This window comes from Bufo gargarizans, chromosome 5, assembly GCF_014858855.1.
Source record: "Bufo gargarizans isolate SCDJY-AF-19 chromosome 5, ASM1485885v1, whole genome shotgun sequence".
Classification (NCBI taxonomy): domain Eukaryota; kingdom Metazoa; phylum Chordata; class Amphibia; order Anura; family Bufonidae; genus Bufo; species Bufo gargarizans.
In genome coordinates this window covers 355,798,526-355,818,969 of record NC_058084.1, presented here as the reverse complement: position 1 = coordinate 355,818,969, position 20,444 = coordinate 355,798,526, and the positions used below count along the sequence as shown (strand labels likewise).

General features: G+C 43.9%; 1 protein-coding gene across 1 annotated transcript in view; it reads right to left on the bottom strand.

Annotated features, from left to right (window-relative positions):
- Positions 1–20,444, bottom strand: part of PLCL2 (phospholipase C like 2) — a 216,024-nt gene that overhangs the window by 8,695 nt on the left and 186,885 nt on the right. The window contains exon 6 of the mRNA XM_044294066.1: positions 10,984–11,093. Within this exon, the coding sequence (XP_044150001.1) occupies positions 10,984–11,093 (110 nt within the window). The remainder of the gene's footprint in view (positions 1–10,983; positions 11,094–20,444) is intronic.

Genomic DNA, 20,444 nt, shown 5'->3' with positions numbered 1-20,444 from the left:
TTGTGGCTGGGAAAGTTATTTAGTGTCCGTCAAAGCACATTTTTTGTTCTGGGTTGAAATACAATTCCCAATTTAGCAATTTCATAATTTAGTGGTTTCTGCTATATCAGAGCTATTTGAAATCTATCCCTAAAAGGGTAGATCATATTGAAGGTGCACATAGAGTCATTCAGAATAACTTCACACACACCCGCTACTGTGCATTTCCAAGTCTAATTCTGTCACTAAACCCATACCTGTCACCCAGCGCCTAAATACTAGGCCTCAAATTTATATCCCGCTAAATCTCTCGTTACCGCTGTCCTGTTGTGGCTGGGAAAGTTATTTAGTGTCCGTCAAAGCACATTTTTTGTTCTGGGTTGAAATACAATTCCCAATTTAGCAATTTCATAATTTAGTGGTTTCTGCTATATCAGAGCTATTTGAAATCTATCCCTAAAAGGGTATATAATATTCAAGGTGCACATTGGGTCATTCAGAATAACTTCACACACACCCGCTACTGTGTATTTCCAAGTCTAATTCTGTCACTAAACCCATACCTGTCACCCAGCGCCTAAATACTAGGCCTCAAATTTATATCCTGCTAAATCTCTCGTTACCGCTGTCCTGTTGTGGCTGGGAAAGTTATTTAGTGTCCGTCAAAGCACATTTTTTGTTCTGGGTTGAAATACAATTCCCAATTTAGCAATTTAAAAATTTAGTGGTTTCTGCTGTATCAGAGCTATTTGAAATCTATCCCTAAAAGGGTATATAATATTCAAGGTGCACATAGGGTCATTCAGAATAACTTCACACACACGCTACTGTGCATTTCCAAGTCTAATTCTGTTAGTAAATCCATACCGGTCACCCAGCGCCTAAATACTAGGCCTCAAATTTATATCCCGCTGAATTTGAATACAATACATTGGGCCAAATAATATTTTTGTTGTTGTGGTGAACCATAACAATGAGAAAAACATCTAGTAAGGGACGCGGAGGTGGACATGGTCGTGGTGGTGTTAGTGGACCCTCTGGTGCTGGGAGAGGACGTGGCCGTTCTGCCACATCCACACGTCCTAGTGTACCAACTACCTCAGGTCCCAGTAGCCGCCAGAATTTACAGCGATATATGGTGGGGCCCAATGCCGTTCTAAGGATGGTAAGGCCTGAGCAGGTACAGGCATTAGTCAATTGGGTGGCCGACAGTGGATCCAGCACGTTCACATTATCTCCCACCCAGTCTTCTGCAGAAAGCGCACAGATGGCGCCTGAAAACCAACCCCATCAGTCTGTCACATCACCCCCATGCATACCAGGGAAACTGTCTCAGCCTCAAGTTATGCAGCAGTCTCTTATGCTGTTTGAAGACTCCGCTGGCAGGGTTTCCCAAGGGCATCCACCTAGCCCTTCCCCAGCGGTGAAAGATATAGAATGCACTGACGCACAACCACTTATGTTTCCTGATGATGAGGACATGGGAATACCACCTCAGCATGTCTCTGATGATGACGAAACACAGGTGCCAACTGCTGCGTCTTTCTGCAGTGTGCAGACTGAACAGGAGGTCAGGGATCAAGACTGGGTGGAAGACATGCAGGGGATGATGAGGTCCTAGACCCCACATGGAATGAAGGTCGTACCACTGACTTTCACAGTTCGGAGGAAGAGGCAGTGGTGAGACCGAGCCAACAGCGTAGCAAAAGAGGGAGCAGTGGGCAAAAGCAGAACACCCGCCGCCAAGAGACTCCGCCTGCTACTGCCCGCCGCCATCTGGGACCGAGCACCCCAAAGGCAGCTTCAAGGAGTTCCCTGGCATGGCACTTCTTCAAACAATGTGCTGACGACAAGACCCGAGTGGTTTGCACGCTGTGCCATCAGAGCCTTAAGCGAGGCATTAACGTTCTGAACCTGAGCACAACCTGCATGACCAGGCACCTGCATGCAAAGCATGAACTGCAGTGGAGTAAACACCTTAAAACCAAGGAAGTCACTCAGGCTCCCCCTGCTACCTCTTCTGCTGCTGCCGCCTCGGCCTCTTCTGCTGCTGCCGCCTCGGCCTCTTCCTCCGCCTCTGGAGGAACGTTGGCACCTGCCGCCCAGCAAACAGGGGATGTACCACCAACACCACCACCACCACCTCCGTCATCAAGCGTCTCAACCATGTCACACGGCAGCGTTCAGCTCTCCATCTCACAAACATTTGAGAGAAAGCGTAAATTCCCACCTAGCCACCCTCGATCCCTGGCCCTGAATGCCAGCATTTCTAAACTACTGGCCTATGAAATGCTGTCATTTAGGCTGGTGGACACAGACAGCTTCAAACAGCTCATGTCGCTTGCTGTCCCACAGTATGTTGTTCCCAGCCGCCACTACTTCTCCAAGAGAGCCGTGCCTTCCCTGCACAACCAAGTATCCGATAAAATCAAGTGTGCACTGCGCAACGCCATCTGTGGCAAGGTCCACCTAACCACAGATACGTGGACCAGTAAGCACGGCCAGGGACGCTATATCTCCCTAACTGCACACTGGGTAAATGTAGTGGCAGCTGGGCCCCAGGCGGAGAGCTGTTTGGCGCACGTCCTTCCGCCGCCAAGGATCGCAGGGCAACATTCTTTGCCTCCTGTTGCCACCTCCTCCTTCTCGGCTTCCTCCTCCTCTTCTTCCACCTGCTCATCCAGTCAGCCACACACCTTCACCACCAACTTCAGCACAGCCCGGGGTAAACGTCAGCAGGCCATTCTGAAACTCATATGTTTGGGGGACAGGCCCCACACCGCACAGGAGTTGTGGCGGGGTATAGAACAAAAGACCGACGAGTGGTTGCTGCCGGTGAGCCTCAAGCCCGGCCTGGTGGTGTGCGATAATGGGCGAAATCTCGTTGCAGCTCTGGGACTAGCCAATTTGACGCACATCCCTTGCTTGGCGCATGTGCTGAATTTGGTGGTGCAGAAGTTCATTCACAACTACCCCGACATGTCAGAGCTGCTGCATAAAGTGCGGGCCGTCTGTTCGCGCTTCCGGCGTTCACATCCTGCTGCTGCTCGCCTGTCTGCGCTACAGCGTAACTTCGGCCTTCCCGCTCACCGCCTCATATGCGACGTGCCCACCAGGTGGAACTCCACCTTGCACATGCTGGACAGACTGTGCGAGCAGCAGCAGGCCACAGTGGAGTTTCAGCTGCAGCACGCACGGGTCAGTCGCACTACAGAACAGCACCACTTCACCACCAATGACTGGGCCTCCATGCGAGACCTGTGTGCCCTGTTGCGCTGTTTCGAGTACTCCACCAACATGGCCAGTGGCGATGACGCCGTTATCAGCGTTACAATACCACTTCTATGTCTCCTTGAGAAAACACTTAGGGCGATGATGCAAGAGGAGGTGGCCCAGGAGGAGGAGGAGGAGGAAGAGGGGTCATTTTTAGCACTTTCAGGCCAGTCTCTTCGAAGTGACTCAGAGGGAGGTTTTTGGCAACAGCAGAGGCCAGGTACAAATGTGGCCAGACAGGGCCCACTACTGGAGGACGAGGAGGACGAGGATGAGGAGGAGGTGGAGGAGGATGAGGATGAAGCATGGTCACAGCGGGGTGGCACCCAACGCAGCTCGGGTCCATCACTGGTGCGTGGTTGGGGGGAAAGGCAGGACGATGACGATACGCCTCCCACAGAGGACAGCTTGTCCTTACCCCTGGGCAGCCTGGCACACATGAGCGACTACATGCTGCAGTGCCTGCGCAACGACAGCAGAGTTGCCCACATTTTAACCTGTGCGGACTACTGGGTTGCCACCCTGCTGGATCCACGCTACAAAGACAATGTGCCCACCTTACTTCCTGCACTGGAGCGTGATAGGAAGATGCGCGAGTACAAGCGCACGTTGGTAGACGCGCTACTGAGAGCATTCCCAAATGTCACAGGGGAACAAGTGGAAGCCCAAGGCCAAGGCAGAGGAGGAGCAAGAGGTCGCCAAGGCAGCTGTGTCAATGCCAGCTCCTTTGAGGGCAGGGTTAGCATGGCAGAGATGTGGAAAACTTTTGTCAACACGCCACAGCTAACTGCACCACCACCTGATACGCAACGTGTTAGCAGGAGGCAACATTTCACTAACATGGTGGAACAGTACGTGTGCACACCCCTCCACGTACTGACTGATGGTTCGGCCCCATTCAACTTCTGGGTCTCTAAATTGTCCACGTGGCCAGAGCTAGCCTTTTATGCCTTGGAGGTGCTGGCCTGCCCGGCGGCCAGCGTTTTGTCTGAACGTGTATTCAGCACGGCAGGGGGCGTCATTACAGACAAACGCAGCCGCCTGTCTACAGCCAATGTGGACAAGCTGACGTTCATAAAAATGAACCAGGCATGGATCCCACAGGATCTGTCCGTCCCTTGTCCAGATTAGACATTAACTACCTCCCCTTAACCATATATTATTGGACTCCAGGGCACTTCCTCATTCAATCCTATTTTTATTTTCATTTTACCATTATATTGCGAGGCTACCCAAAGTTGAATGAACCTCTCCTGTGTCTGGGTGCCGAGGCCTAAATATATGCCAATGGACTGTTCCAATGTTGGGTGACGTGAAGCCTGATTCTCTGCTATGACATGCAGAATGATTCTCTGCTGACATGAAGCCAGATTGTCTGTTACGGGACCTCTCTCCTCTGCCTGTGTGCTGGGCCTAAATATATGCCAATGGACTGTTGCAGTGGTGGCTGACGTGAAGCCTCATTCTCTGCTATGACATGCAGACTAATTCTCTGCTGACATGAAGACAGATTCTCTGTTACGAGACCTCCCTCCTCTGCCTGGGTGCTGGGCCTAAATATATGCCAATGGACTGTTGCAGTGGTGGCTGACGTGAAGCCTCATTCTCTGCTATGACATGCAGACTGATTCTCTGCTGACATGAAGCCAGATTCTCTGTTACGAGACCTCCCTCCTCTGCCTGGGTGCTGGGCCTAAATATATGCCAATGGACTGTTGCAGTGGTGGCTGACGTGAAGCCTCATTCTCTGCTATGACATGCAGACTGATTCTCTGCTGACATGAAGCCAGATTCTCTGTTACGGGACCTCTCTCCTCTGCCTGGGTGCTGGGCCTAAATATATGCCAATGGACTGTTGCAGTGGTGGCTGACGTGAAGCCTCATTCTCTGCTATGACATGCAGACTAATTCTCTGCTGACATGAAGACAGATTCTCTGTTACGGGACCTCTCTCCTCTGCCTGTGTGTGTGCTGGGCCTAAATATATGCCAATGGACTGTTGCAGTGGTGGCTGACGTGAAGCCTCATTCTCTGCTATGACATGCAGACGGGTTTATGTACTATGTATGTCACTATGTAGAATAACTACAGCTGTTATGTGAAGGCCTCAGAGGATTGTTAGAGAACATTAGTGATCAAACAGCATTATGAAAACCCCAGGAACACCCCAGACAGGTCAGGAATAAAGTTGTTGAGAAGTGTAAATCAGCATTAGGTTATAAAAAATATCCCAAGCTCTGAACACCTCATGGAGCACTGTTCAATCCATCATCCGAGTATGGCACAACTGTAAACCTACCAATACATGGCCATCCACCTAACTTGACAGCCCAGGCAAGGAGAGCAGTAATAAGAGAAGCAGCCAAGAGACCCATGGTCACTCTGGAGGAGCTGCAGAGATCCACAGCTCAGGTAGGATAATCTGTCCACAGGACAACTATTAATCATGTACTCCACAAATCTGGCCTTTATGGAAGAGTAGCAAGAAGAAAGCCATTTTTTAAAGCAAGTTATAAGCAGTTTGTCAAGTCATGAAGGTGCTCTGCTCAGATGAGACCAAAGTTGAACTTTTTGACCTAAATGCAAAACGCTATGTGTGGCAGAAAATGAACAATGCACATCACCCTGAACACACCATCCCCAAGGTGAAACGTGATGGTGACAGCATCATGCTGTGGGGATGCTTTTCTTCATTAGAGACAGTTGATGGGAAGATGGATGGAGCTAAAACAGGGCAATCCTGGAGGAAAACCTCGTAGAGGCTGTAAATAAGGTTTATCTTCCAGCAGGACAATAACCCTAAACATACAGCCAGAGCTACAATGGAATGGTTTAGAACAAAGCATATTCATGTGTTAGAATGGACCGATCAAAGTCCAGACCTAAATCCCATTGAGAATCTGTGGCAAGACTTGTTTGTTCACAGACGCTCTCCATCCAATCTGACTGATCTCGAGCTATTTTGCAAAGTAGAATGGGTAAAAATTTCAGCCTCTAGATGTGCAAAGCTGACATAACCCAAAAGACTTGCAGCTAGCTGTAATTGTAGCGAAAGGTGGTCCTACAAAGTATTGCTCCAGGGGGAGCTGAATACAAATGCACACAAGACTTTCCAGATTTTTATTTATAAAAATGTTTTAAACCATGTATCATTTTGTTTTCATTTCACACATACATGCTACTTTGTGTTGGTCTATCACATAAAATCCCAATAAAATATATTTACCGGTAAGTTTGTGGGTGTAATGTGAATAAATGTGGAAAAGTTCAAGGAGTATGAATACTTTTTCAAGGCACTGTATATACAGTCATATAAAGCATATGAAGTGTTTTCAGTATCTCCAGATAAAAGAGGTTGTAACCAGACTGTTATAATATTCAGAAGGAAAACTTTATCTAGCAGTTCAAACCAGATAGTAACACATACTTTTTTTTCTAATTTATTCTTTTATTTTTTTATTGCAGATTTGTTTATTCTATTTCCAGAACATGATTGTGGGCCCTAGACACAATGGTCAGGAGGAGACCTCATTAACTTCTACAGGAGAGTTTTCTTGCCATGCTCTGTGACAATCACCTGTTGTGAATGGTGGATCTTGTCTTACCTGTCATTCTAATCCTGTCTGTAATGATATCACCTCTGTGTACCATTTTTATGGTTATGGTGGCTCTCCTGCAGCGAAGGCCAGATCCCTGTGTAGGGGATATAGGGTGAAAACCAGGGGCCCAACCGGATAATGCCCTTAGGTCTGGTATAAAGTCAAATCGGGGTGGGGTGGGGGGGGCTTGGGGGGGTCAACATTCACTGCTCATAACAGTTTGCTCAGGCCATGGATCTCGATCACCCACTTCAGATGACCTTACCTAAGTTATGCTAGCATCTAGATCAACAGAGTGACCTGCATGAGTGACTGCTTGATTGTGTGCAAAGCAAGTTGATCCGATTTAACGTTTAGACTGCTACAGTAGCCACAGCTTCACGTCTGCCTAAAGTCTTGCCTGCTGGGGGATCTGGTTTATGTCCGTCTTTATTCCCTCACTATGATGAGATCCCAAGCCGAGTCATGGCTTCAAGAACAAGATCTCAATTTATTTTGAACTTCAGCTACATCGGTTTTCTTCTGACTGGGCCAAAATGGTCTTTATGATTTCACTCTTGTCAGGCAAGGCCCTTGGCTGGGCTAATCTGTTGTGGGAGAGAAGCAACTCAGTAACCAGTAATCCGCAAGAGTTACTAGCCAACTTCCGCAGAGTCTTTGAAGAACCCAGATGTACCCTTTTCTGCCAACTTCTCCAGAGCAAACTTTCAGTCAGGCAATATGCCATACAATTTCGTACCATGTCCTCTGATTGGCCTGAAACAATGGAGCTCTGGTGGCAGCATTTTAGAAGGGTCTGTCAGCTCCTATTAAAGAACTCCCACAAAAAATGTTATTCTATGACCTGCTAGAAAGGTACATCATGTAATCTGTAGTGAATGTGGTTTTCTTACCAGTGTTTGTATTTTTAAGTTACACCTCCCTTATGCTTCTCACCTGTGTCATGTGACCAGCAATCAGACTCTCCAACTGACACAGCATCTTATGTGTGGACAGGAAGTCTGTTTCTCTATGTATTCCTATGGGAGCCTCACTCTGAGTATTATAGGAATGAATAGAGAAGTAACTGACTTCCTGTCCTGTGTCAGTTGGAGATCAGAGTTGGTCACATGACATCACTTTCTAGCAGGTCAGAGAATAAACATTTTGCCAGGAGTTCTACTTCAAGGATGAACTGGCGGGTTGTGATGTCCCGACTTTCTCTCTCTCTTGCTACACGTATTGAACTTGGTTCCAGGAACATGCCATAATAGTCGCTCATGACAAGAGAACTTCTCTGTTGGCACCACTGACACATCCATCTTCTACTCCAGTCTAAAAACTAATGCAAGCAGATAGACTTAAGTTCTCTGTAGAGGAGCGTCTGCGCAGATGTTCCAATGATTTATGCCTGTGGCACGGAGCCAAAGGACACTATGTCCTCTCCCCTGGCCCCAAAGGTGGGATATCTGGGCCTAGGGACCATAGGAGAAATGGCCTTGGGTTAAGACCAGCTCTCTCCGAAATTGTTGTTACTAGTATCTTTGTCTTGCAGTGGTATGCAGTTTAGTATTCATGCCTTGCTAGACCCTGGCTCGGCAGGAAGATTCCTGCATCAAGCCTTGATAAACAAGTATCGTATATCGGTCTGGCACCTGCAAAAGCCACTGGTGGTGATCTCTATTAACAGGAACTCTCTCTCTCTCTTACACCATCCAGTATGACACTGAACCCTTGGAGCCTAAAGTGGGCATGCTCCATTCTGAGAAAATGTCCTTGTATGTTCTGCCTGTATCTACCAGTCCACTTGTGCTGGGACTGCCTTGATTCCATTTACTGGAACTCTAGTCAGATTCTTCACTGGGATTTCGCCTGTCATTCTCACACCTGACTACAGTGTAGCTCATCTGGAATCCATCTGTACCTCAACATCTGCAAGGTCTGTCTTCTACATCTGCCTGTTGTACCTATGTCTTCCCAAGGAAGAAGGCTGAAAATCCATATGCCTGCTAGTATACCGATCTTCTGTCTGTTTCCTAGATCCTCACCTTCTGCTGCCTGATCTGAACTTTGCCTGTTCACCATACTGATCCTGTGCTGACTGCCATGACCTTTGGATTGTTTCACAGATTCCCACGAACTCTTAGAACATACTAGTAAACACGGGAATCCAGAGTCTTTGTAAAATGTGGAACATCATATCAGCGCATCACTATGTTCTAAATTTGCTACGCATTTCTATCTTTTCAGTCATAGCTAAAACTGCCTTTAAATGCCGGAGCTCATAAATGGCTTAAGGATAATGTCTGACTGCTGGAAGGCAGATATGCACTGAATTTTTGTCATTATCAGCAAACAAAATCAGATCAGATAAAGGTCACTGTTCAACCACAATGAAACCAATTCAGATGTATTGTTAAGATGCTGAAGTGGGTGATTAGATCTTGCAATGAAAGTCAGTTTCACAAGCACATAAACTGCAAGACTTTGACCTCAATAATATATTGTATAATGTCATTTAGAACATATGGTGTAATTGACAGTAAAGGTATGCATTGTGTCATTAAAAGTTGATTATCTTTTTACAATGGCACCTGCCAGGAGGTGGGATATATTAGGCAGCAAGTGAGTCAAATTGTGAAGGTTATATGAATGGGTTACAGTATCTCCATGTGTTCCTGGTATGCAGTTGTTACCTAAAGAACAAAAAAGGGGCTCAAGGTAGGACAACTGGAGTGAACTGAGGACAGGCTCAAAGGTTGTCAAGGTTCGTTGGAAGTGAAGGCTAACCTGTCTGGTCCGATTCCACATAAAAGCTAATGTAACACAAATTGCTGAAAAAGTTAAGGCTGGCTATGATGGAATAGTGACAGAACGCACAGTTCATCACAGCATTCAAAGTATGAGGTTGTGTAGATGCACACTGGCCAATGCCCAAGCTGACCCATGTGACTACAATGGGCAAGTGAGCATAACAACTGAACCATAGAGCAATAGAAGAAGGTGGACTTTTCTGAAGAACCATTAGCAAACTGCCATGGAAGGTTGAGGCCCCAAAACATAACCATGCCTTTCGAAAACCTGGTCCTCTAATCTTGAGAAATACTTATTCTTATTGTTATGAAAAGAAGGTTTACGGTGCACCATGGACAGTACAAATACATTCAGTGCAGCTGGCTTCCCTGTGTCATCGCTATCAGATCTGAAATCTCAAGGACTCTTAAACAAGAGGATGGAGTGCAGGTTGGTGATATGGCAGAGTGATGGTGCAGCAAACGGGGGGTGGGGGAGGGGTGGTGGTGGCCCCATTCAAGTACATGGGTCTGGGCTGCAATACCAAGCACAGCCACTATACAATGTACTGCTCTGCACTTGGTATTCTGTGAGGAGGCCGCAGCTGATCAGTGGGGATGAGTCAGTATTTTGAGGAGAGGTCACCAATATTGCACTCCCGAAAGCAGAACCATGTCCCTTAGGCCTCATGCACACGGCCGTTGTTTTGGTCCGCATCCGAGCCGCAATTTTGGCGGCTCGGATGCGGACCCATTCGCTTTAATGGGGCGCAAAAGATGCAGAGAGCACTCCGAGTGCTGTCCACATCCGTTGCTCCGTTCCGTGGTCTGCAAAAAAAATATAACCTGTCCTATTCTTGTCCGGGGTTTTGCGAATAGGTAGGTTTATAGGTAGGTTTATCAATGGCTGTCCGTGCCGTTCCGTAAATTGCGGAAACACACACGGATGCCATCTGTGCTTCACAGATCCGCGATTTGCGAACCGCAAAACACACAACGGTCGTGTGCATAAGGCCTTAGGCTTCGTTTGGTTTCACCTGCCTACTTTTTCAAGTAAACCTAAACAGGCAGTGTAGTCCTAAAATCAATGGGATAAATTTATGTGCTGCAAAAACGGATCTAATAACATTATATGTCCTTTCTCAGAACACCAGAAGTGACATCTTGGGTATAAATTTAGGAGGCTGCTGGCAGGTTTTTCACTGCCTTAGGGACGAATCTGTCCAGAAGGAAAGAGAACACAGGAGTAATCTGCCCATTGATGGACAGTTAGGGGCCATATGGCCAAACGGTGATGAAATGTGCAGGGAACATTGTGAGCGAAAATAAAATCATGTAGCTGAAACACGACTAATATCTACCTTCAATATAGTTATGTTCCAAGTAAAGCTCTCAATGGCCTTGAGCATCTTCCTCTCTTTTAAACCTTCCTTCGCCCCGATGGAGTTAAGATTCTCGTGGAATTCCATGGCTGAAAAGATACACAAAGATGTATGTGAGACAACTGGAGGTTTTCCATGCATCATTTATTTAATCTCCTGTTTTCTCTTCTTGCTTTTTATAGTCATCCGCTTTGGTCTAATCTGAAATTCATTAAGAAAATGAGAAGATTTTGAGAATTAAAGGGACTGGAAACAGATTGGGAAAAAAAATAAAAAATCTTTACAGAGACGAGAAGAGGCCAGAGGGAGGCACAGCACATGAAAATGACCATGCTGACATGTGAATGGCGTGACTCTGCAAGTAACAAATAGAATATTGAATTTTCTCCTTTCACCGCAAGCCCCTGTTGTGCTGGTTATAGATTTTCAAGTGAACACTACACAATGGGAACATTGATATTTCCCTGTATCATATCGCTATACATTTCTATCTAACATCTTATAAATTATGTTTTGACTCAGCAGCAAACACATTGACAATCCGGGAGGCTTTTTGACTACTTGGAGTTTGACAAGAAAATATTCTCATAAAAAGGTTGGTATTCCAACATCGGTTTTTATTTTCTCAACACCCTAGAACCTGAAAATAATGTACGGAATAAATTTTTTCTATAGGTAAAATGGAAATTGTTCTAATGTTTTTCTGTGTATTTTTTTTTTAGACCTCATGTGTTATAACATTAGATGAAGGCTTCATTCACTGCTGAAGACTCCTGTGACTTATTGTCCATAACGACGTAACATCCTACATTCAATCCTGGACGACGAGGAGGACACGTGAAGGCACAGGACTATTTCCAAGAAATGGCAGAACAATTTAAACAGTACACAGCAAAAGTTTGTTTGTTTTTTTGCTATTTTTTTTATTTTTATGCCACGGTCACCACTTTTGGTGGAATTGTAAATGGGGCTTAGCAGGGAGTGGCCTCCAACTGCCCAACAGATTTACTATAATTGCCGACAGAACCTGGCAAAAATCGACACCAGCTATGATTTTTTTTTTATCTATCACCATTCATCTAAATAAAGGATTAGTACCATATGTCAAGTGAGATCTATGAAAAGTGATGCAATGTACTGTATGCTCAGTAGAACACTGCGCTGGAATGGAACAATTCAGAGAAAATAGACCTAACACTTAAAAAATGAAAAACAAAAACTGAAATAAAGACTTTTATATTCATTTCCTGGACGAGTGCGGAAAATTCCACGTTTTTCAATCCGTTTTTTTTATTATTATTTGAGGATATCTGGATTGCTCACTGCTGCAAAGCTATCCACCCAATAAAAGGACCCAACGTCTGACAAGAATGTTGTGGTGGCACAAAGAGAAAAGAAGGTCACAATGGGGAGAAAGGGAAGAGCTTAGACAAGGGTGCGGTGAATAATGAAGGCAGGCAGATTGCAAATAGTGGAATTTCAGAAACAGGATATGGTCATATTCAAGATCAATATGACACGGATACTGAATATAGTGGTAATGCACTTCAATGGTGCAATGATCCATGGACATCTGACAGCATTTATGGGAGAATATTGTCCAAAGTACTGCTACTTGATAGCGTATTTCTGGCAATGGCTGCAATACAAACGTGGTTTTGCACACAGCATGAGGCTGGTTTTGGGAATCTGTCACCCTGATTTTGGACTACTACTACAGTAGTACATGAGTAGTACTGCAGATATGGAGTCCAGATCACTATTTTTTTATTTTCCTGCTGACAGTCATTCCTCCACTGTCAGCACTCAAAGCTGCACTGAGATACACAGTCCGGACTGCCGTGCTGTGCTATCATAATGGAGAGGACTCATGTGCATGCATAGCAGTCGTGACCAAGTATTTCAATGCAGCTCTGAGCGCTGACAGCGGGAGATCGGGCGGCAGTGGGGAAATTAAACATTTTGATCTGAACTCCTTATCTGCAGTACTACTTATGTATAACTGTAGATAACGGTCCAAAATTGGGATGACATATTCCATTTAAAGGGGGTTTCAGTTTTAGTTGTACTGCATGTAATCATAGTGGCTATGGCGTTAAATGTATATCTTGCACTTGTTTACACATTCAAATGTTTAGGTATGGCAGACAAATTTCCCACCTGAGGTCGCTGGTAAAAGACCTATAGGGGTTGTGTCACTTCAACAAATGGCATTTATCATGTAGAGAAAGTTAATACAAGGCACTTACTAATGTATTGTTATTATCCATTCATTTTTCCATCACATTATACACTGCTCGTTTCCATGGTTACGACCACCCTGCAATCCATCAGTGGTGGTCGTGCTTGCACGGTATAGGAAAAAGTGCCAGCCTCTCTGGTGGTCGGGACCGTGGGAGCTCACATAGGCTGATGCGTTTTTTCTACGGCCATTGCTGATGGATTGCAGGGAGATCGTAACCATGGAAACAAGCAGTGTATAATGTGATGGAAAAATTTACCCAGCCAGCAAAGGAGGCAATATGGACAATCACAATACATTAGTAAGTGCTTGTATTAACTTTCTCTACATAATAATGGAGATATTAGTTATTTCACTCTGGTTCCTAAAATTCAAGTTCCCAAAGTGCACTGTACGCAACCTTTAGAGGAGGTTGTTCAGATAAATATATATTTTTTTTTACTTTTTTAAATTTCAACTCTAGCATGCTGTTGCTGTGGAAAAAAAAACATACTCACTCGTAGCTTTGTTTTGGCTACCTTCACTGGTCTTTCAGTCGCTGTCTGTAAACTTCCTGATGGGCAGGGCAATGTGCGCCGCTGCAGCCAATGACTTGCCTCAGTTAAACAGAGCAACAGGAACCAGTTAAGTATGCTATTTTTCAACAGGTACAGCAAGGTGGGGGTGAAATTTCAAAAAGGTGAAAAAAAAAACAAAAAACTGCAAACTCACTTTAAGGGGAATATACTGTCAGAAAATGACATATTATTTAAATAAGACATATTTTAGATTTCTTCACTAATTCCTGTAAAGTATTTCCCTACATACTGTGCATTCAGAAAGTCTTCAGACCCTTAACTTTTTATTATGTTGCAGCCTTGTGTTAAAATAAAATAAAAATACCCCCATCAAATCTGCACTTAATACCCCTTAATCAGGAAAATAAAATTTTAGAAAGGTTTGCAAATGTTATAAAAAGGAAAAACTAAAAATTTTCGGACTCATTGCTATGACACTCGAAATTTAGCTCTAAGGGCCTCCCATTTCTCTTGATCATTTTTGAGATGGTTCTACATTTTAAAGTCGACCTGTGGTAAATTCATTTTATTTCACATGAATTGAAAAGACACACCCCAGTCTATCAGAAGAAAATAACTGCCTGTAGAGCCCAGAGACAGGATTGTGTGGAGGCACAGAACTGGAGAAGGGTACAAAACATTTATTCTGCTCTGAAAGTTCCCAAGACTGCAGTGGCCTCCACAATTCTTAAATGGAAGCGGTTTGGAACAACCAGGGCTCTTCCTATAGCTGGCTGCCCTACCAAACTAAGTAATCAGGAGAGAAGGGACTTGGTAAGAGAGGTGACCAAGAACCCAATGGTCACTCTGGCTGAGCTCCAAAGAATGTGTGTGCAGATAGGAGAAACTTCCAGAAGGTCAATTATGACTCCAACACTCCACTAATCCGTGAGTTGCCAGAAAGAAGACTCCTCTCAGTAAAAGACTCACAAAAATTCACCTAAAGGACTGTGAGAAACAAGATTCTCTGGAATTCTAAGCTTCATGTTTGAAGGAAATCAGGCACTGCCCAATACCATCCCTACAGTAAAGCATGGTAGTGGCAGCATCATGCTGTGTGGGGTTAGCAGCTGGGACAGGGAGACAGGTCAGAGTTGAAGGAAATCTGAATGGAAAAAAGTACAGAAATATTCTTAATAAAAACATGATCTAGAGTGCTCTGGACCTAAGCCTAGACTGAAGGTTCACCTTACAACAAGCCAATGACCCTAAGCACACAGCCAAGACAACACGGGAGTGGATTAGGGACAACTCTGTGAATGTCTTTCAGTGGCCCAACCAGACCCTGACTTGAACCCAATTGAACATCTCTGGAGACACCTTTAAATGGCTGCCCACAGACGGTCCCCATCCAACCTAACAGGGCTTGAGAGGAATTGCACAGAAGAATTGCAGAAAATTTCCAAATCCAGGTGTGCAAACCTTGTGGCTTCATAGCCAAAAAAACTGGAGGCTGTAATCACTGCCAAAGATGTGTAAACTAAGTACTTAATACTTCTGTCAATGCAAGATTTTCGTTTTTCCTTTTCAATAAATTAACAAAGATTTCGAACATTCCGTTTTCACTTTCTCACTATGGGGTACTCTGTGCAGAATGATGTGAAAAAAGTGAAAGGTTCTGAAGACTTTCTGAATGCACTGTACATGCAGAGTACATTGATCAAATTTATACGCTTTGTGGACAACTGACTTCCTCCTTTTCAGCAGCAGGAGTCCATTTAATTTTCTAAAATCATCTTTCCATCCTCTCTAATACAATTCATATTTCTCCTCATGTGCAACAGTGTGTACCTGTATGCTAAAGAGTCAGAGAAGCATTTTAATGGGCTGCACGAAGTATTCAGCGGTTGGCCTTCTCACTTCCTTTTGCTTGTTTTGTGTTTCAGCTAATGTTGCCAGATCAGATATGCGGCCTGCATGTAATGTGCGGCACATGTTTTAAAGGAGATACAGCTGCAAGTTGTAAAATAACTTTGACATGTGGCTCAATGAGACCCTATCAGTTTTATTTGACAAAATAGGAGATGCAACCATGATAGTACCCTTAACACAGCAGATATGGTACTGTATCATTATCAGTATGCTGCCAGCTCAGGAATGGGTCACAAAAATGAATTTGCAACCAAAACCGAGGCTAGGGTATATTACAAAAAGCATTTCATCCCTAACGGCCCCCATATACATTAGGCTATTATTGCAGTTTTCGGGACCAACTGTAGGGGGATAAAAAGCTCTGACGATTTGAATTTTAACGCCCAATTCTTTTGTTCTCCAGGGAGACAAGCCTCTCTAGCAGCAGTTTTCCATAATTCCCCATTGAAAACACATGCACACTTGACTGAACTGAACATGTTCAGTGGCATGCAAAAGTTTGGGCACCCCTTGTCAAAATGAGTGTTATTGTGAACAGTTAAGCAAGTTAAAGATACATTTTATATCCAAAAGGCATACAGTTAAAGATGAAATACACTTTTTAACATTTAAAAAAAGAAAATAAGTACCTTGCAAAAGTATGTGAACCCAGGGAGATTTGAGTGCTCACTTTGACAGAGGTCTCAGACCTTACATAGCCTGTTAGGGTTAAGACTTTTTCACAATCATTGTTAAGAAAGGCAAGGCGATTCAAATTTCAAAGCTTTATAAATACCCAGACTCCAGAGCCATGGGTTCTTATAAGCAGCTGCCTAACACTCTCAAAATTGTTGAGGCCCACAATGCAGGAGAAGGCTATTAGAAGTATTTTCAGGTTGTCATTTCCTTGGTTTGAAAAATAATTAATAAATGTCAGTTAACAGGAACAGTGGAGGTCAAGAGAAGGTCTGGAAGACCAAGAAACATTTCAGAGACAGCTGCTCGTAGGATTGCTTGAAAGTTAATCAGAACCCCCGCTTGACTGCAAAAGACCTTTAGTAAGATTTAGCAGACTCTGGAGTTGTTCTACTTGTTCTTCATGGAAAAGTCATCAGAAGAAAACCTCTTCTGTGTACTCACCACAAAATTCAGTGTCAGAAGTTTGCAAAGAAACATCTAAACATGCATAATGCATTTTGGAAACAATTCATGTGGACCAATGAGGTTAAAATAGAACTCTTTGGCCACAATGAGCAAAGGTATGTTTGGAGAAAAAAGGGCACAGAATTTCATGAAAAGAACACCTCTCCAACCATTAAAGAGGACCTGTCACCAAAAAATGCTATGTAATCTGAAAGCACCATGTTATAGAGCAGGATTAGCTGAGTAGATTGGTGAATATATTTGTGGTAAAAGATTCAGTAAAACATAACATTTTTACATTTAAATTTGCAGCCATGTGAAGTGCTAATGGTACAGGGAGGAGGGGTTATCAGTGACTGAAAGCTATCTCTATGTATACTTATGCACACAATGCCATCAAACACCTCCATCCTGTACCAATGCTGTTCACAGAAGGTAGAAAAAGCTGTGATATAAATGTATAAATTACAGGTTTTACTGAATCTTTTTCCACAAAAATATATATCAATCTGCTCAGCTTCTCCTATTCTACAACACGATACTGTCAGAATGCACTGCATTTTTTGGTGACAGGTCCGCTTTAAGCATGGGTGTGGATCAATCATGCTATGGGGTTGTGATGCAGTCAATGGTACAGGGAAAATCTCACAGGTAGAGGGATGAATGCATTCAATGAAATTCCATTAAATGCTGGAAGCAAACATAACACCAACTGTAAAAAAGCTGAAGTTTAAAAAAAGATTGCTTCAACAAATGGATAATGATCCTAAACACATCTAAAATCCACCATGGACTACCTCAAAAAGTGCAAGCTGAAGGTTTTACCATGGCTCTCACAGTCCTCTGATCTGGACATAGTAACATAGTAAATAAGGCTGAAAAAAAGACATCTGTCCATCCAGTTCAGCCTGTTATCCTGCAAGTTGAGCCAATTTTCCTCACTTTAGGGGAAAAAATTCCTTCCCGACTCCAATCAGGCAATTGGAATAACTCAACAATCCCTCTCTAGTAGCTTTAGCCTGTAATATTATTACACTCCAGAAATTCATCCAGGCCACTCTTGAACTCTTTTAGTGAATTCACGATCACCACCTCCTCAGGCAGAGAGTTCCATAGTCTCACTGCTCTTACCATAAAGAATCCTCTTCTATGTTTGTGTACAAACCTTCTTTCCTCCAGACGCAGAGGATGTCCCCTCGTCACAGTCACAGTCACAGTCCTGGGGATAAATAGATGATGGGAGAGATCTCTGTACTGCCCCCTGATATATTTATACATAGTAATTAGATCTCCCCTCAGTCGTCTTTTTTCTAAAGTGAATAACCCTAATTTTGATAATCTTTCAGGGTACTGTTTACTTTAGTTGCCCTCCTTTGAACCCTCTCCAGCTCTGCTATGTCTGCCTTGTTCACAGGAGCCCAGAACTGTACACAGTACTCCATGTGTGGTCTGACTAGTGATTTGTAAAGTGGCAGGACTATGTCCTCATCACGGGCATCTATGCCCCTTTTGATGCAACCCATTATCTGATTGGGTTTGGCAACAGCTGTTTGACACTGGATTCTACAGCTTAGTTTGCGATTCACCAAAATTCCTAGGTCCTTTTCCATGTCAGTGTTAACCAGTGTTTTACCATTTAGTATGTACTGGTGACTTGCATTATTCCTTTCCATGTGCATAACCTTACATTTGTCAGTGTTAAACCTCATCTGCCACGTATCTGCCCAAGCCTCCAATCTATCCAGATCCATCTACAGCTGTATACTGTCTTATTGCGTGTTCATTACTTTACACAGTTTAATGTCATCTACAATTTTTTTTTTATTTTACTGTGCAAGCCTTCTACAAGATCATTAATAAATATACTGAAGGGAATAGGGCCCAATACTGACCACCGTGGTACCTCACTAGTGACAGTGGCCCAATCCGAGTGTGCACCGTTAATAACCACCCTCTGTTTCCTAGCACTGAGGCCAGATACTTACCCACATACTGACATTTTCCCCCAGTCCAAGCATTCTCATTTTATATATTAACCATTTATGTGGTACAGTATCAAGTCCAGATATATACGACATCCATTGAAAATATGTGGATAGACCTCAAAAGAGCAGGGCATGCAAGATGGCCCAGGAATCTCACAGAACTGGAAGACTTTTTCAAGGAAGAATGGATGAAAATCCCTCAAACAACAATTGAAAGACTCTTGGCTGGCTACAAAAAGGGTTTACAAGCTGTGATACTTGACAAAGGGGCTGCTACTAGGTACTTACCATGCAGGGTGCCCAAAGTTTTGCTTCGGGCTCTTTTCCTTTTTTATTATTTTTAAAAAGTAAAAGACAAAAATAAAAATATGTTTTTGCTTAAAATACAAAAGGGAATGTGTCCTATTTAACTTTATGCTTTTAGGAGATAATTTCATTTTCAACGGGGTGCCTAAACTTTTGCATGCACTTTATGTGTATGGGGGAGATAATTGTCAGGTGAATGAGTGTTTCGCTGGCAGCTATGGAAGGTGTATGGGCACATTACCTATTTTACCAAGTGCCAATGACAGACAATCATTTGCCAGCAACTTGCCCCACTAATTTAAGAATTCATACTTAACTGCTCCCCACTGTTCTGGTCCTCTGAGCTGCCTTCATCTTCAGTTCCCCACACTGTTATCTTCCAGTGCTGCATGGGCATGGTCACATGCTCCACTACAGCCAATTGCTGGGTACAGCAGTGACATGCTGCTTGTGGCCATGTCACCACTGAAGCCAGTCACTGGCTGCAGCTGAGCATGTGACAATGCCCATGCAGAGCCAGAAGAAAACAGTGGAGGGACTAAAATAATGAGACATCTGAGGAATCGTGGAGGACCAGAGCGGTGGGGAGCAGGTATGAATCCTCAGCTTAGTTGTGCAGGCTGCTGCCACTTGGTAAAATGGCATTATTACCAATGAACCCCTTGAAGGGCTTTTTCAGACATTCTGAATGCAGCCCATACATTCTAATAGGAGCATGTACAGGGGAACAAGTATGCAGCAGGATTCTTACTATATAAGCCACCCTATATAAAACAATACTGCCCACAATTCTAGGAAAACATTCCTATGGAAAGAGTCATCCCAGTTTTTATATGTTCTTCTATGGTGTGTTGATCACCCAAAGTCAATAGGAAACACCATAAAAATTACCTCTCTACAATGCACAGATGTAACACAGTGACTACAATTTTATGTAATCTAATTCACAGGGGTATGATTATAGCATCAAAAAATGCTTCTAAAAACCTGATTGTGTGGCAGCACCCTAACCTCAAGTCACTTCAAGTTCAGGGATATCAATGTGTCCAATTAGGAAGCATGAGCGCTTGTAAATTAATTTCCACCTTCTTTGATGCTAATGAAAGTGACAACAGGTGCGTTGGAGAGGCAAGAGCAAGACAGCCTTTTTAAAAAGGGAACGATTCTGCTGGTGGTGGCCACAGACAATTACTGTATCTTTATCCTTCCTCACTGATTGTTCTCTAGTTTTCTGTTTTGCTAATGTTTGTCACCGCTGGTAGAATGAGGTGGTGCTAGCAGCCCAATCAGTTTATACAGGTAGTCCTGCTCCTCCAGGATGGCATATCCATATGTGTGTCGCAAGAGTCTTAAAGG